We start from the raw sequence: 19,537 nt of genomic DNA, 5'->3' as shown, positions 1-19,537 counted from the left end.
ATTCCCATGAAAATAAGAGCAGACTGCGTATTTTCTAATGTCCAAAACAGATAAAATAGTAATTCTTTATTAAGCACCATTAAAAAGTTAATCTATTGATTCCCCAAAACTACAGAGAAAAAGAAATTATCATTATCAAACCCCAGCCAAAGGCTCATGGGCTTTGATATAAAGGGGTTTCCTTTTGAATGATCAAGAAAAATTACTTATTGCTAAATGATAGCCTCATGAAACCAAAGAAAAGAGAGGAGGTGTATTCAAAGTATTTTTGAATGACTATTTCATTTTGGCAATTATGTTGTCAAGAATTCCTACATCTCTCTATGGAATTAGAAACATGCTTAAATTACTTTGCTCCAGGCTGAGCACAGTGGCTCATGCCTGTAATCTCAGCACTCTGGGAAGCCAAGGCAGGTGAATTGCTTAAGTCCAAGAGTTTAAGACCAGCCTGGGCAACATGGCAAAATACCGTATCTAGTAAAAATACAAAACATTAGCTGGACATGGTGGCATGCACCTGTAGTCCCAGCTACTCAGGAGGCTGAGGTGGGAGAATCACTTGAGCCCAGGGAGGTTGGAGCTGCAGTGAGCCAAACCTGTGCTACTGAACTCCAGCCTGGGCAATTGAAGTGAGACCCCGTCTCAAAAAAAAAAAGAAAGAAAGAAAGAAAGAGAAAAATTACTTTGCTCCAAACTGTAGAAATCATAGCCTCCTCGGCCAAAATAGTCAAAATTCTTCAATTCTTCAGAAACTAATTCCAAATTCTCGGTTATGATCTGACCACTCTCAGTGTTTCTAACCCAATCTTGTACAAAACAACCCACATGTGTAGTTTTTTTCTAACATTTCCTACATCTGTGCGTTCTGTTTACAGGAAATCATCCTCTACATTTCATTTTTGTCTGGAAAAAGATTCATTCCCTCGTACAATTTATTTGCCTGTCTTCTCTGAGAAGTTTTCCTTAATCTCCTCAGGTAGTACCTGGCTCTTTCTGCTACCATATTCTAGTATACAAACCTCCTTCTAATAGTTTGTGCCCTGCGTAATACAATTACTCTAAGTAATTGGAGTCCAAGACAATGTTCCTTCAGCTTTGCAACTCCAGCACTCAGCACAAGGCCTGGCACACTGCAGACACTTAATAAGTGTTTGTTGAATGATGACTACGGAGAGACAGCTAGAGAGCATCTTCTGAATATGAAATCATTTCACATTGTCTGTATATAGAATTTACCAGAATATTTTTCTACTGGTGTTTAAAACAAAACCAGAGTGGGATAATCTATATCCATTAGGATGCAATGAGCCTTCCAGAATAAAAGAGATTTTTATTAAGAAATAAGAATCATAAGTATGACCAGTCTAAAAAGACTTCATACTGACAAAAGACCATTTCTCTGAAAAGAACACAGTCTGTTGATTTCAGTGTCATAGCAAGTATACATGTAATTTCCATACCATTTATTGTCATCAATATGGATGAGTTTGCCTGGTTGCATGACCTCGTCATTTATGTAGCAGTCACACTGAGATTTCAGTACACAATTTCCTTCATTATTCTGGTACATTTCATCAGGGCAGGTGCATCCATCAACTGGAACATCTTCTACATCACAGCTCCTATCTCTCTCTGACAATGATCGGCAAGAACTATTACAGGCTTTTACATTGTACTTGAAAACTAGTCCACTTGGACAAGAATGTTCTGTTGGTACAGAGACAAAAGAAACAATGAATATGTACATATTCAGGGAAATAAACAATTTTATTTCAGCTCGATGTTTATAGATATCATTGTGAATTTTCATAAGAGAGATTATGAATTTTTTAAGTCCTTGTTCACTGGGTTTTTTAAATTCTTTTTTGTTTTCAGTCAATACTGAATTCCCATTAATGTGTTTAAACACTTTGCTGGGGGTTAAGCCCATAAACAGGAGAAGCAATACATTGCTTTCACGTGGCTTATATTCCCAGTGAAAGGACAGTCATGGTACGTGCTATGAAGCAACAAGAGGGGAAGCACTAACTGTGTACAGATGAGGACCTACACTTAGTGAAGAGTGTGAGTAGATGAAGAGCAAGGAGACAGTCCAGGGAGAGGTGATTCTGTCTGAAGAATCGCCTAAATCAGAGGGACAATGAGTCTTTGAAAGAGTACATAGAAGAATAGAAACTATATGGCCAGAGACAGAATGAATCAGTGGTTAAAATTTACAGGGTCCCCTTAAGGAGTTTGGTATTGAGACTTAGAGCAATGAGACACCATTAACTTATTTTAGCCTGGAGTGTCACATGGTATGCTTAGTTCCATTTGGCTTGGTTTTAAAGATTACCCTGGTTTTTCTGTAGAAAATGGATTAGAGGAAGCCAAGAGTAAATATTGAAGGAGGCTACTGAAATCACCCAGGAGAAAAAACAATGGTAGTTTCTTGAACCTCGTTGGTGGCAATATAGATGGAGAGATGTGAATAAATTTAAGAGAGATTTTGGAGGTGAAACGGACAGATCTTATTGATTAACTAGATACAAGCAATGAGGTGTTAAATATGATCTACAAGAGGTTTGTTTCTACAAAGTTTGTTGTTTGTTTTTGTTTTTGTCTTGGTAAATCAAGCGTTTTTGTGAAGTCATAGTCAAACAGTGCAATAAATATTTTAAAACAAAGCAAGGTTTTAAAAATATCATAGTTGAGCCCTTAATTTATTGGTTCATTTTTGTTTTTTCTCAACATAAATAATTCATATTAAAATGTCATTTACAAATGCATTAGCAGTCAGAACATTATTTAAATTTCAGAACACAATAATTGAACAGAAACATATATTTATATATAAATACGTATATATTCTGGTTTTTCTCTATATGTGAATATATTAAATCAAGATCAACAAATCAAGAAGTAAAATATGTAAGGATTGCACAAGGATATTAAAAATAAAACAAAAAAATCATCTTTGAAAGAACTAGTTAAAAATTTGTAAACACATATGCCTACACACAGACACAACACACACACACACACACACACACACACACACTATAGCAAAACTGGGACGGAAGTAGTTATTGAAAGCTTCTCTGCGGCTTACCACATAAGCCAGTTCTCCATTCTACTATGTATGTTTCCTTCTCAGCACATGCTTTCACATAGTTGCCTAAAATTGTACATAGGCAGTCTTGACTGTTTTCACAAGAGCAAGTATATTTTTTGCATTCCTTGAAAATAAGAAACAAATTTATATTACATTATGAAGTTACGCAGAAGAACAGGTAAACTGAGTATAATTTAGTTCCTAACCACTCTTCTACTCAAAAAAAGCTTTTTTGAATTGTTCGAAAACATTTTTAAATATTCAAAATAGTAAATGAATTATTAGCCTGCTTGTCAAAACATTTTTAAAAAGGCAGAAAGAGAAACTTATTCAAGATTTTCTTATTTGGGGTTATTTTCCAGCACCCCGCTTTTCTTGTGAAGTTGGCATATCTAACACAAGAATGAATTAAAAGAATCATAATACATATCGAAGGATATACTTTAATCTACTGACAATGGCTGTTATTCGTAAATATTTAATATCTACATGCTTTTGTCAATATCAGCAAAGTATTTGTCAACAAGAAGTGTTAATGTTAGAGCCTCACATACCTCATGATAGTGTTTAGGGTTCACAATTGGGTGGCAAGAAGCAAAAGGCCCACTTGAATCAAGAAGAATTCCACAGTGCCTTTCAGCAAACTTTCTGGAAGAAAATCAGTGCACCCAAAACTAGTTTCAATAATGTCATAATCCTTTCCTTTTTATTTTTTTTTTTGAGATGGAGTCTTACTCTTTCGCCCAGGTTGGAGTGCAGTGGCATGATCTCGGCTCACTGCAACCTCTGCCTACTGGGTTCAAGTGATTCTCCTGCCTCAGCCTCCTGTATAGCTGGGATTACAGGTGTGTGTCACCAAGCCTAGCTAATTTTTTGTATTTTTAGTAAAGATAGGGTTTCACCGTGTTGGCCAGGTGGTCTCGATCTCCTGACCTCGTGATTCAGCCACCTCGGCCTCCCAAAGTGCTAGGATGACAGACGTGAGCCACTGCACCCCGGCCATAATTCTTTTTTTTTTTTTTTTTTTTTGAGACGGAGTCTGGCTCTGTCGCCCAGGCTGGAGTGCAGTGGCCGGATCTCGCCTCCCGGGCTTACGCCATTCTCCTGCCTCAGCCTCCGGAGTAGCTGGGACTACAGGCGCCCACCACGTCGCCCGGCTAGTTTTTTGTATTTTTTTTAGTAGAGACGAGGTTTCAACGTATTAGCCAGGATGGTCTCGATCTCCTGACCTCGTGATCCGCCCATCTCAGCCTCCCAAAGTGCTGGGATTACAGGCTTGAGCCACCGCGCCCGGCCCATAATTTCTTTAATTGAAAGAAAAGATGTACAATTTTAACTGTTCTCTTCTATTAAAACAATTTTTAAAGTGTTCTGCTGTGATACATCTAACTTGTCACTATATGCAAAGATGGCATGCTATAATTAAAAAATCTTACACTAAGAGGCAAAGTCTTTGTTAGCTTTGGAATTTTTGGATTAAATCAACTTACCTTTTTCTGAAATGCAGTTTCTATATAAAAATGGAATTAGGGGACCGTATTATATCTTTAGATTCCTTTTAACTTTAAAATATATATTTATAGCTAAATTGTGATGAGTTGGTAAATAAAGCAACCACAACAACGCCCCCCCCACCCCCCCCCCCGCCACCCAACCACCACATGATCCCAGTCACCTCAGAAGATTATAGAAGATTATATCAGTTTTCCTGAAGGTCATATATTAGCACAACCAGTATCAATAATTCCAACCCACCAATTTTGTTTTGTTTTTTAATCGATATTTCATTGGCCTATAAATAACTAGCATAGTATTAAATTAACAAAAATAAAAATCATAACAATAGCATCTGAGTAATAAGTGCTTGGCCTAAAGATTTTTGGTAATAGAGGAAGCTGTCTCTATTAAAAACAAACTGAGACCAATTATTTCCAAAATTTTAACAAATTGGCAACCCAGTATCACCACTTTTTATCTAAATATTACTAACGGCTTATTAAAATACAGTTTAATTTTCTGTATTTTATGTTAAGTTAAATGTAAAGCACTGAAAATTAAATTTAATTAATTTCTATATCTCTCCAAAGTGGTGGCATATAGTCTGCTTAACATAAATTGACTTGGTATCTTATGAGATATACATTCTCATTATAACTATTTTCATTGCAACACTCCAAAATCAAAATAATATGATAATCGAAACCCTGAAATATGTATTATGATGTTTACATTAATGCTTCTACCAACTCTTTTAAATCAAAATTAGTAGACAAGGCTTTCAAAAGGAATTGCCTTAGTAATGTTAAAATATTATTATAATCTGATAAGACTATTTCAAGTATATATTAATTTAGAAACAACTAATTAACATGTCAATATAATATATTTTAACTTAGCTTCCACTGCACTCTTTTTTTTTAATGAAAGAAGCAACACAAAATGAAGCATTTATTAGTATCAGCAATACCAGAGGAGCGACCAAAGCATGACTGGGATTCAAAATACTTGAATTTCTCATCTGTCATCCTTATTCACTAGGGATCTTTATTAACCCTCTCTGTGCTCCATTATCCCCACTATCTATATTAGTGGGGATAATAGTCCGCCCCATGCTGCTCATGAGTTTTGGTAGAAATAAATTGAACTAATATTTTAAAAGCCTTTTGGTAAGCATAAATGTAAGCTGAATCATACCAGTGTAAAGTTTAATTAATGTCTGTATTGGGGCTTGCACAGCAGTAGTTAGGACACCTGGACCTAACCACAGCTCTATCATCAAGTGGCTTCACCAGTTTGGGCGAGTCTTGCTAGTTCAACCAATGACCATTTTTATAACTAAGTTAAAGGAGGGAATAATTGAAGAACTAAATGTGCCCCAAATCTCTTCTAATCTTGTTATTCTATAGTGATGGTGAAAATTGTGTAAGAAGGAAAGGAGTAGGTATAGAAAAACAAACAACCAAGATGAACTCCCATGAACTATTTGTTTTGTAGGAATAAGATCAGCCAACCAGACTGCTTCTCTGCTGTGTCCTCCAAAATTCAGACTGTACAACAAAAACTAACTAAAGCCAGGATTATCTGACGTGTTCATATTATTACCAAAAATAAGTACATAATTCCTAGCACCAAATATGTAATTACAGATTTCGATAGTCAATTAACATTACCTTTTTCTATACTAATACATGAAGAGGGGTTTCCTTTAGGACAGGACATCATTTCCCAAGAATGAGCAAATGCTTGAGATGTTTTCTCCAATATATTCTGACTTGACATGAAATCATCCTCTGCTTTGTTGTTGTAGGAACCACAGAGTCCTGTATAAGAGCACACAGCAAAGTTTCACATCTCACCTACTCAATTTTTTGGATTCACATCCTCACTGCACATTCAGTTCTTTGCCCAAGAGAAAACCTGTAGAAGCTACCTGAGAATATGCCTTGTTTAGCCTTCATACATTAAGTAAAATGTCATGGCATTTCAGATTTCACCCAAATTCCCTTTCATTCGCATTCCAGGAGCACTGAAACACCATTTGCCATGAATACTGTCTTTTTCCTATTTGTCGCTGTAACTTGTATCTCTTTGGAGGAGCCAACAGAAAGTGTGCTTCTAAGTAGGAACTTAACGACTCACATTTGCATGATTTCAGTGTGGATAGTTGAATCATGTTGAGTGCTATATGCCTTTTTAACCCAGACCCTTCTGACCTACGAGTTACATCTATTCCTTTGTGTAAATAAGTTACCTTCTCAGGTACAGGTGTGTTACAAAAGCTTCTGCTGTTTATTAAGTAATAGTCTTTGTGGCACTTGCCATAATCTTTGTTTGTTTTGCTCAACATTTATGGCTGTAGTTAATAACTGATTTATAAGACAGAAAACATCAGTGAAAGAAATGACCTATGATCTCCCAGAAAGACAAGTCACAGTGTAGCTTTTATATAAACTGTGATTTGCAAAAGATTTATATCTATAATATTTTCATTTATTCAACTACGGTTTAAAGCCTTAGTAGCACACACTAGCAAAGTGGTACATTAACACATATATTATCAAATCTCATTTAAATAAAAGTATTAATTTAAAATGTTTAAAAATTTAAATTGTTAAAATCTTTAGGGAATAGATTTTGTAATAAGTAAAGCCATCTTTACTATGATGGGTAAGTTGGAATTATTTTACTACAAAGTGGAAGGAAAGATTAAGTCAAAATGGTTTATTGGCTTAGTGTTATTAATTAATTATCTAATTAAGAAATTAGAATAAGTGATGGTAATATTTCAGCCTTGGGAATAAAACTTAATCCAGAGGACTTACCCACAGTGTCTGTGAACTGGTTGGGTGGCATAGAAACATATAATTGCATCACAGGAACAATTTGTATTTGTAGTTTTACGTGAAAGTATGTTTCTACTTGAAGGTATGAGGAAGATGCGTTGAAAATCTGTATTTTATCTGTTAAAATAATTAAGAACATTAATTACATGTTCAACAGTTCTTACTTTCTTAAAATACTTTAATATTTTGATATCTGTTAAAAATCAGAAATGTAATAGCTTTAAAAATTGAAAAAATGACTGCATCTTACACTTATTTTAAAATGCTGTTATTAAACTTACCTGAATAGTAATAACCTTGATTTCTAATCTTGTCATTTGTGACCGTTCCATCACTGCTGAATATGTATTTGTCAACTGGAACAGACTAATATTTAAAACACTTTGTTAGTTAATATTAACTTACAGTATTAATTTTAATGTAATATATGAACCCAAATTTTTATGTCATAAGATGTTTAATGCTATGGGATTAATTAATAAATATCTAAAATACATTTTTAAAGCATTTTTAAGGCACACTTTGCTTCATTGTTTCTCATACCAACTCTGTGTACCAGATTGTAAATAAATCTTCATCCCCAACATGTGAATGCAGAAATGGAAACCCAAGACGGTAACTTGGGTATCCAAAGGTTAAACAGCCTGTGAAGGTCAAAGTCCAAACTACTCGTCCTCCCTTCCCATTTAGGTCTATTTCCACTTATAATGTCAATTCCAAATAAATAAAGCTCTAAACAAATGCCATTGCCTTCCTTCATAAATGGTCTGCAAAGTTTAACATTTCAATGAACACATAAATTTGATCCATAATCAACATATTAATTGTATATCTATGGTAATTTTGATATACTTCAGGACTTTTGCAACTAGCTGGCACTTCCAGAGACTTTATCAATTTTCTATGCAATTTTACTTAAGCTTTGAGTATACATAGTAAAGCTTCTCTTCTTCAACCTCAAAAATCCTGAATTTATAAAATAAGTGATATGATTTGACTCTGATTAAGCCTTAGGAAGCTGATTACTTACAGAATTCAAAAGAAGTGTAACGCTATTTAAGCATGTTCCTGTCTGACCACTTGGGCATGGACGGAGCTCAACACTAATAGACCAATCTTCATTCTGTAAAAAATACATTTCATTAAAATGTTTATTAGAATGTCATTTAATGCTATTTATGGTATGCTATTACTATGTAATTCATTCACAATGAGTGTTTGAATTTTAAATATGTACAATTCCTACTATAATCAGAGTGCTCTAAGAATAGAAACCAAGTTCAGCCCATAGTACAGCCTCAGGACTGGCCAAGAGCTTAGTATCTTGCATAAACTATATCCATGCAGTTTACCATTGATGAATTTTCATAGTCATCATTTTTTAACTTTATTTTTACTTTTTGTCTTCCCAAAGGGAATGTACTGCCACATAAGGACTCTTAGGAATTACCAGTAACATAGTTTGCTTCTTCTCTGGACAGTTCGCGATGTCTATTTAAATCCAATGTGAGAGTCATTTAATTTGTTAAACTGTAATATAAGTCATATCAAACATAGACTTCCAGATCTTATTTCAATGTCTGGAAATCTGTAATCTATAAGAAGCAAATGTTCCTTATGCTTTGTCATTTTCCCCTCTTACTTTCCCCTTCCCCATCCTGTATCCTAATGGATTTAGAGGAGCATAAAAAGAAGGAATGGCAGGCCTGGCACAGTGGCTCACGCCTGTAATCCTAACACTTTGGGAGGCCAAAGTGGGCAGATCACCTGAGGTCAGGAGTTCGAGACCAACCTGGCCAACACGGTGAAACCCCGTCTCTACTAAAAATACAAAAATTAGCCAGGCGTGGTGGCAGGCGCCTGTAATCCCAGCTACCCAGGAGGCTGAGGCAGGAGAATCACTTGAACCCAGGAGGCAGAGGTTACAGTGAGCTGAGATCAAGCTATTGCACTCCAGCCTGGGCAGCAAGAGTAAAACTCCATCTCAAATAAATTAAAAAAAAAAAAAAAGAAGAAGAAGGAAAGGCAGATTATGTTGGTAGGCAACCAAGAAGCTTTATTTTGGAAGAGTGACTTTTAGTAGCAGCAACTACATTTTGTAGCTTACAGGACATTAATCAACATTTATCACTTCAGGATTCACAAATTCTATTCATCTTCATTTCTTACCAAAAAGATTATATAAAATCACTAACTCTCAGGTGGACTAGATTGCTAGTTCTTTGTAGCACAAACTACAAAACGGAATCACTCTTTTATTGAAATTCAAATGACTTAAAATTTTAGTACTGAAAAGAATGTAAATGTAAGAATAGCCTCTATCATAGTGATACTGTTGTATTATAAAAACTAAAAATAAATTTAAGGAAATAATAATGAAAGCAGAAGATGCTTCATGGAATGTAAAAGATTATTTTATTTGAAGCAGTAGTGACCACACACAAAGAAAAGTAGAAGAATGAAATAAATTCCCAGTGTATTCATATGATTATGAGTGAATGAAAAGGGTTCTATTTGTTAGGTTGTTTTTTTGCAAGGAATTTCCAAGGAGGACAGGTAATGTTAATTTAATACTGACAGGTAATACCATCAGTGCCAGTATGTGATAGAAAACATACTGAAATACATAACCAGTAATTGAAGGATTGTTCATTTTTTATTTCTTTAAATACTAATTCAAGATGAAGACTGTGTTTTTAATTGGTTGAAGAATAGCTTTGTTTGTATATCAGTTTGCTCAAATATTGCAGGCTATTACATACGTGAATGGCCAGGAAGTGGCAGTTTCCAGGAAAGTTGTACTTAACACCATCAAAGGTGGTAAGGGAACTTCCTTCCACCTTACATCTTCCAGGGCATAATGCTTCAGTGCAAGACCATTTTGCATCTTGGCATGTGCTGTTAAAATGTAATGGTTATATTAAGGGTTATCAATTGTATTTTCTCTATGGTTAAAATAAAATTTCACACAAAAAATTCATCACAAGTTAAGACATTTGGTTAAGCTTTATTCGACCATTTTTATTTTCCACCCAATATCTCAGCTCTAATAAAACGTCTCATTGATGGTGGTATCCTAATATTTTAGAAGCCTTGACTGTAATGATAACTTCTCATGAATTAAGTATATAAAACTTATAATCTGGATTTCAGAGATTTTTTTAAATGGAACACAGTTCATTATCAGTGTTAAAATACCTGCTGCAAAACACATTGTAGAATTGCACCACACAATACATAGAGCGAGCTTTTGGAATGTGTCTCATCTCAGTTGAGACCCACTATAAATGTAAAACACATACAGATTTTGAAGACTTATAGGAAAAAAATATTGTAAAATCCCTCACTAACTTGATTTCATATTAATGTTATGTTTAAATAATAGTATTCTAGATATATTGGGTTATATAAAATACATGACTACAACTAATTTCACCTGTTTCTTCATGTCTTTTTTTTTTTTTTTTTTTTTTTTTTTTGAGACGGAGTCTCGCTCTGTCACCCAGGCTGGAGTGCAGTGGCCCGCTCTCTGCTCACTGCAAGCTCCGCCTCCCGGGTTCACGCAATTCTCCTGCCTCAGCCTCCCGAGCAGCTGGGACTACAGGCGCCCGCCACCTCGCCCGGCTTATTTTTTTGTATTTTTAGTAGAGACGAGGTTTCACCATGTTAGCCAGGATGGTCTCGATCTCCTGACCTCGTGATCCGCCCGTCTCGGCCTCCCAAAGTGCTGGGATTACAGGCTTGAGCCACCGCGCCCGGCTCTTCATGTCTTTTAAAAATTTGTCAACTAAAAACTGTTAAATGATATATGTGGATCATTTTTGTAGCCTACATTATATTTCTCTTGAACAGTACTGTTATAGACATTCAATAAATTACAGGTACTATTATTTATAATTCTTCATACAAATTAAAATTAATTATTAATATAAACATAATATAAATTAATATTGATTATTACTACCAAAATAAAACATTTTCCATTCATAGAGAAAATGCATTTTGTATTGAGCCAAATTATGTCCCCACAGAGACACAATACATTTCAGGAAAAGGAAGACAACCAATATTGTGAAAATGGCCATACTGCCCAAGGTAATTTATAGATTCAATGCCATCCCCATTAAGCTACCAATGACTGTCTTCATAGAATTGGAAAAAACTGCTTTAAAGTTCATATGGAACCAAAAAAGAGCCCGCATTGCCAAGACAATCCTAAGCCAAAAGAACAAAGCTGGAGACATCATGCTACCTGACTTCAAACTAAACTACAAGGCTACAGTAACCAAAACAGCATGGTACTGGTACCAAAACAGAGATATAGACCAATGGAACAGAACAGAGCCCTCAGAAATAATACCACACATCTACAGACATCTGATCTTTGACACAAACCTGACAAAAACAAGAAATGGGCAAAGGATTCCCTATTGAATAAATTGTGCTGGAAAAATTGGCTAGCCACAAGTAGAAAGCTGAAACTGCATTCTTTCCTTATGCCTTATACGAAAAGTAATTCAAGATGGATTAGAGACTTAAATGTTAGACCTAATACCATAAAAACCCTGGAAGAAAACCTAGGTAATACCATTCAGGACATAGGCATGGGCAAAGACTTCATGTCTAAAACACCAAAAGCAATGGCAACAAAAGCCAAAATTGACAAATGGGTTCTCATTAAACTAATTAAACTAAAGAGCTCCGCACAGCAAAGAAAATTACCATCAGAGTGAACAGGCAACCTACAGAATGGGAGAAAATTTTTGCAATCTACTCATCTAACAAAGGGCTAATATCTAGAACCTATAAAGAACTCAATCAAATTTACAAGAAAAAATCAAACAACCCCATCAAAAAGTGGGCAAAGGATATGAACAGACATTTCTCAAAAGAAGACATTCATACAGCCAACAGACACATGAAAAAATGCTCATCATCACTGGCCATGAGAGAAATGCAAATCAAAACCACAATGAGATACCATCTCACACCAGTTAGAATGGCAATCATTAAAAAAATCAGGAAACAACAGGTGCTGGAGAGGATGTGGAGAAATAGGAACACTTTTACACTGTTGGTGGGACTGTAAACTAGTTCAACCATTGTGGAAAACAGAGTGGCAATTCTTCAAGGATCTAGAACTAGAAATACCATTTGACCCTGCCATCCCATTACTGGGGATATACCCAAAGGATTATAAGTCATGCTGCTATAAAGACACATGCACACATATGCTTATCGTGGCACTATTCACAATAGCAAAGACTTGGAATCAACCCAAATGTCCATCAGTGACAGACTGGATTAAGAAAATGTGGCACATGTTTTTAATACTATGCAGTCATATAAAAGGATGAGTTTGTGTCCTCTGTAGGGACATGGATGCAGCTGGAAACCATCATTCTCAGCAAACTATCGCAAGAACAGAAAACCAAATACCGCATGTTCTCACTCCTAGGTGAGAACTGAACAATGAGATTACTTGGACACAGGAAGGGGAACATCACACACCGGGTCCTATTGTGAGGAGGGAGTAGCAGGGAGGGATAGCATTAGGATATATACCTAATGTAAATGACGAGTTAATGGGTGCAGCACACCAACATGGCTCATGTATACATATGTAACAAACCTGCACGTTGTGCACATGTACCCTAGAACTTAAAGTATAATAAAAAAAAAAAAAAGAAGAGAAAAAGTATTTTGTAGTATTGCAGAAATTTAGAGCTTCAGAGAAAAGCCATAATGAAGAATGGGGAAATCTCAATGGTCATTACATTGTTGTAGAACTTAGAAGGAAGACTCAAGCTGAGTATTCAATTAATAGTGAAATAATCTACAATAACTTTTGGTACATTAAAATTTACTGCTGAATAGATATATTATTCATCTTCACCAATCTCGTCACATATAAAAACTATTTGAAAAGTATTTGGCTCTTTCTAACTGTACGTTTTATTAAATATTCTTGGCAGAATTAGCATCACTATTGTTTCATTATTATAACCAAAATCTTTTTTTTTTTTTTTTTTTTTGAGACGGAGTCTCACTCTGTCGCCCAGGCTGGAGTGCAATGGCCGGATCTCAGCTCACTGCAAGCTCCGCCTCCTGGGTTTACGCCAGGGCGGCCTCCCAAAGTGCTGGGATTACAGGCTTGAGCCACCGCGCCTGGCCCAAAATCTTATACTATACTTTGCTCTATATTTGCAACTACCAAGTGGTTTACTATTGAAAACACTGTTTCTGTTAGTGAGCATTATCTTCTAAAGATACACAGAAAGATCATATATTTTATAATAAAAAACACACTGAGTCTAAAAACAAAACACCAACAACACAGAAAATGCAGTGATATTGCTTTTGATTTCTAAAAAGTTTATTTTAAGGGTGCATTTAGGAATCTTTCCAAATTATGTAAAAATATTGGTATTATTTTACCATCAATAATATGTGAACAAAAAGCACACACGTACCACTGAGAACCACAAGGACCTTCTCGGATTTCTCCTGGCTGATATACGTTTCCACTGGATTCACAGGGACATTCAGCTTTTAATACACATTTTCCTTTCTCTCCAATATCATCCAACAGATAACCTAGAACACATTGTATAAAGTTGACCTCAAAACTCTACAAACATCAGTAAATTGTTCAGCAGTGTATTGTGAAATCACTCTTGAGATAGTTCTTTCAAGCGTAACATGCACCGAAAATGATAATTTCTTGTTAAAGCAATTACTCCTAATTTGAGAACTGGCAAGAGGATAGAAAACAATTTTCTGAGTCTGAGTTACTGCTACACAGTGCACAGTCCAATTGCACTCAATTTGGGACTAAAGCATATTCTGTGTAATACAGAAGCCCTCAGGTATTGTAGAGATGGAAATACACATTAGCTTTAAAATTCTCTCTAACCCTCCTCTGCAGTTTGCTAAGAGAGTATATTAGAAATAGTTAAATTGTTGGAATGTCATGCTATAAATAAGATATCACTCTGACATGACTTGAGTCCCACTTTCTTTTTAGCTTTTGTTTTGTTTTAGTGTAAATACTCTCATTGGTGTACTACCTTCCGGGCACGTGCAGCCGCTCACACAGTCACTGTCTTGAAAAGGAGCCACATTAGAACAAGTTGCAGGGTTGGAGGGTCCACATTCTTTGTAGATATGTTGTTCTTCTGGACATCTATGTGTTTCTGAAGAAATATAAAAATATGTATACACGGATATTAGAGGAAACTAAATATAAGAAATACACACTCTTCTAAGGAGGAGCTTCTCAAATGGAACTCTTTGAGTCTGAGTTACAAGGTAGAAGTCAGTCTTTAAAGATACTCAATACAACTAAATTATGCCAATTTCTTGTGCATTATTTATGACACAATATTTAATTTAGAGGAAATATATTTTTTCTGTAATTTCATTTCATCTTAAGTTGATATTTATATTCTACTTGTATTATGAGAATTGACTTAAGCATATGTGGAAAGTATGTTTGCATATGAAGCTCATATTTACATTTTTTATTAATCTTTTTGAAAAATGATAGTACTAATCAGTATACATTTGATAAACTTTCCAGTTATTTTCTATAGAACTGACTCATGGTTTTCCGTGACTTTAACTGATTGTAACAAGTACAACATTTTAAATTAAGATCTTAACACAAAGCACTGCAACTTGAGGCGAGTCACATCACCTAAACAAATCTGTTTCCTTGTAAGTATATGTGACAAACAAGACTTCATCATCTCTACGATCCCCTTCCAGGGCTTAGAATCATTTGAGATTACATTGCAATACAGCTTAACTTTAAAGTACTGTATACCTATGTATCAAACCTGCACGTTGTGCACATGTACCCTAGAACTTAAAGTATGATTTAAAAAAAGATAACTAAGAAAAAAAATAAAAAATAAAGTGCTGTAGAAACTTACAGAGTTGTAACCTGCAATGAAGGTAAAAACCTACCACAAACCACATCGGAATCATTTCGCCAGGATTCAAAGGTACCAGGACCATCTGAGGCACAGAGGCGGGACAGTTCTGAGTAAGTGTCACATGTAGATGTTTTGTCTCCAGTTTTGCAGTATTCATCAATGCAAATCATTTTGTAGTCATTGGATAGAGCGGCAACCTTTCCACATTTCTCAAAGTAGGTTCCAATAATTTTGTTACAGTACTACAAAATAAAGCATGATATTTTATTAAAATGGGCAACAAAAGTAAGAAAAATGGGCAGTAAGATGAATTTTTAAAGCATAAATACAGAAGTTTTGTTTTTGTTTTTGTTTTGCATCATATCCTGTAGCTTTGACAAGGAAAGTTCTTGGATGCTGTTTGAAATAGAGCTTTTGGAAGTATTATAGTTGGTAAAATGACTCCTAAAATGAATACTGTTGGATTCTCGGCATTTTGGATTGTTGTATAATGACGTTGGTTGAAATTGAGGTTTTTGAAGTATTACAGCTAGTAAAGTGACTCCCAAGAGAATACTTCTGGATACTTGGCATCTTGAATTGCTATGTAATGACTTCAAAATTTATTGTACTTAAACTTATCCAAACTGTCTTTAAAGGTGACATGAATTTTAGAACAGAGAAAATGGAAGGGGTGAGAAGAGAGTTGATTAATGCCAAAGACTGGGATGGTACCTGATAGAATACCATAACAGACAGAAGGGATATTGTCCCTTTAACTGTTAATCTGCCCGTAGTTCATAATCAAACAGATGACCATAAAATAAAGTGACTCTGTCCTTTCTTAGTCAGAGTCATGTGTATTTGCTCTGGGAAAAACATATTCCATTTCAGTAAAGGAAGTAATAACATGTATTATTGAATGAAAAAAAGCTCAAATTTCAACCACAGTTCGACCACCATATAGCTGTTTTCTATTTTAACAATTTGTTTATTTTTAGAGAAACAAAAAAGCTACTGTAGAACAAATGTACAATTTTTTAAATTATTGTTATTTTTGAGATGGAGTCTCGCACTGTCTCCGGGGCTGGAGTGCAGTGGCGTGATCTCGGCTCACTGCAACCTCCACCTCCTGGTTCAAGCAATTCTCCTGCCTCAGCCTCCCAAGCAGCTGGGATTACAGGCACCCACCACCACGCCCAGCTAATTTTTTGTGTTTTTAGTATAGACAGGGTTTTACCATGTTGGCCAGGCTGGTCTTGAACTCCTGACCTTGTGATTCACCTGCCTTGGCCTCCCAAAGTCCTGGGATTACAGGTGTAAGCCACCGCACCCGGCCCAAGTGTACAATTTGTACCAGCTAGGCTGGAGGCAGGCTGATGACATTCTCCAAATGACGTATAAAATTAAGTGAAATAAAATCTTCAAATATTACTCTTCATCTATTATTTTTTGTACATTTTTGTCACTATATTACAGATTTCTCTAGAGTAAGAAATACGACTTTTTATGCTCTGGGCTTAACACAGTATCTTGCACATAAGTTGGTCCTTAGTAAATATACATTGGTTTGAATGTAAATTGATGTAATCATTTAACTAACACTTTTGAGCAACAAGGAATAAGTTTTCAACATATTATGCAACTACCACAATGCATAATCCCTATTATCATGGAACATCTAATTTTATAGGGAACATATGAGAAAAACTTGGGCAATTTTTATAGATGGTATCTTATTATAAGTACCAGTGAGAGCCATAAGGTAACAAAAGAAAGAGAAAGCAATTCCAACTGCAACGATCAAGTAAGATTTCACAACGAAGATGGTAGATGATCTTGTATAATGCCATGGTGTAATTTGCTTTGCTGTAAGATGACAGGATGGCTATAATTGCAACACCCTCTTCCAATAAAACAAAAACATATTTTATTAATGCTATCCACACATTTCTTGATCTTGAGAATTCTATTCTAGTTGAAACAGGAATGTGTGAACATTCATTCAGTCACCAAATGGATGCAGTCAATCAAATTCAACATAATAGCTTACATAAGTGCAGAAAATCCACAAAGTAAATGATAACTATCTGCAAATGCTGTTGTCAAAAATATTATCTGTAACTTTCTCAAAAAGAAAGTAAAAGATATGAGGGATGACAATTCAGAAAGGATATCTGGGGCAAAAGTAAGGGAGTACATGGGAAAAGTAAGGGACATAGTACATGGATTTCCAAACTGTAAGACAGGAATCAAGACAGTACCCATCAAGAGATGATAGTGGAAAGGTGAAGCATGTCAGTTTCCATACAGACAAACTAAAACACTATGCAAAGGAAATTATAATTGTTACACTAATATACGGTAAATATCATAGTATTTGGGGGGAAATTATTTTGGCATGTGCAGCTAGACCAAAGCTGAAAAACAGAAAATAGGAACATTGGAGAGGAAGTAGCTGCAGAATTCTAAGAAGAAGATATGAGTGCTTAGGAGAATATGGAACCAAGGGCTTAAATTGGAACCAAGGGTTACAAAGCCATGTTAATAAGAACAGCGTAATAATGGCGTAAATACAGACACACAGACCAATGGAACAGAATAGAGAACCCAGAAATAAATCCAAACATACACTGCCAACTATCTTTCACAAAGACACAAAGAAGACACAATGGTGGAAAGGATGGGTTCTTCACTAAATGGTGCTGAAAAAACTGGTTTTCCATACACAAAAGAATAAAATTAAACCCATATATTATACCATACACAAAAATCAATTCAAAATTAATCAAAGACCTAAATTTAAGACCAGAAAATATAAAATCTCAAAAGGAACATAGGAGAAAAGGTCCTGCACATTGGCCTTGGCAGTGATGTTTTGGATATCACACCAAAAGCTCAGGCCACAAAAGCAAAAATAAACAAGTGGGACTGCATCAAAACAGTGCTTCTGCATAGCAATGAAACATTTAACAAAATTAAAGTGTAGCCTAAAAATTAGGGGTGAAATTGTAGACCATATATCTGATTGAAGATTAATATCCAAAATTTATATAGAACATATAAAACTCAAAAGTGGAAAAAGAAATAACCCAACTTAAAAATCGGTGAAAGACTTAAATAGACATTTCTCAAAAGAAGACATACAAATGGCCGACAAGTATATGAAAGGTGCTCAACATCATTAATCGTCAGGGAAATGCAGCTCAAAACCACCAAGAGCTATCACCTCACACCTGTTAAGATGGCTATTATCAAAAAGTTAAAAGATAACAGAACTGGCAAGAGTGTGGAGAAAAGGCAAGACTTACACACTGTTGGTGGAAATGTAGATTGGTACAGCCATCATGAAAAACGTCATGGAGGTTTCTAAAGAGATTACAAATAGAACTACCTGCCAGGCGCAGTGGCTCATGCCTGTAATCCCAGCACTTTGGGATGCCAAGACGGGCAGATCACTGGAGGTCAGGAGTTTGAGACCAGCCTGGCCAACATGGTGAAACCCCATCTCTACAAAAAATACAAAAATTAGCCAGGCCTGGTGATATGCAACTCTAACCTTAGCTACTCGGGAGGCTGAAGCAGGAGAATTCCTTGAACCAGGAAGGCGAAGGTTGCAGTCAGCAGAGATCATGCCACTGCACTCCAGCCTGGGCGACAGAGTGAGACGCTGTCTCAAAAAAAAAAAAAAAAAAAAAAAAAGGAACTACTATATGACCCAGCAATCACTCTTTTGGGCATATATCCAAAGGAAATGAAATACCACCTTGTAAAGATATTTGCACTCCTGTGTTCATTGCAGCATTAATCATAATAACTAAGATATGGAAACAACCTAAGTGTTCACAAATAAATGGAAAAAGAAACTGTGGCTCATATATGCACAATGGAATATTATTCAGCCCTAAAAAACAACAAGATCTTGCCATTTATCATAACATGGATAAGCATGGATGACATTATACTAGTGAAATAAGCCAGAAACAGGAAGAAAGATGTTGCATGACCTCACCTATATGTGTAATCTTTTTTAAAAAATTTAAGTCTGTAGAAATAGACAACAAAACAATGGTTACAGGGGCTGGAAGAATCTTGAGATCTAATGTACAATCTGAAGACTATAAGTAATAAGATTGTACTGTATCTGTGATTCATGCTAAATGAGCAGATTTCAGCTGCTC

General features: G+C 35.5%; 1 protein-coding gene across 1 annotated transcript in view; it reads right to left on the bottom strand.

The window, feature by feature from the left end:
- The window catches only part of MUC19 (mucin 19, oligomeric), a 236,587-nt gene that overhangs the window by 173,399 nt on the left and 43,651 nt on the right, over positions 1-19,537 (bottom strand). The window contains 11 exon segments of the mRNA XM_073021301.1: positions 1,461-1,707; positions 3,092-3,218; positions 3,649-3,738; positions 6,260-6,414; positions 7,417-7,554; positions 7,719-7,803; positions 8,468-8,560; positions 10,200-10,335; positions 13,911-14,034; positions 14,508-14,633; positions 15,409-15,619. Coding sequence (XP_072877402.1) covers positions 1,461-1,707; positions 3,092-3,218; positions 3,649-3,738; positions 6,260-6,414; positions 7,417-7,554; positions 7,719-7,803; positions 8,468-8,560; positions 10,200-10,335; positions 13,911-14,034; positions 14,508-14,633; positions 15,409-15,619 — 1,532 coding nt within the window.

The sequence above is a fragment of the Chlorocebus sabaeus genome, chromosome 11 (assembly GCF_047675955.1).
Source record: "Chlorocebus sabaeus isolate Y175 chromosome 11, mChlSab1.0.hap1, whole genome shotgun sequence".
Classification (NCBI taxonomy): Eukaryota; Metazoa; Chordata; class Mammalia; order Primates; family Cercopithecidae; genus Chlorocebus; species Chlorocebus sabaeus.
The sequence above is the reverse complement of the archived record's forward strand: the minus strand, read 5'-3'. Positions and strand labels throughout refer to the sequence as shown.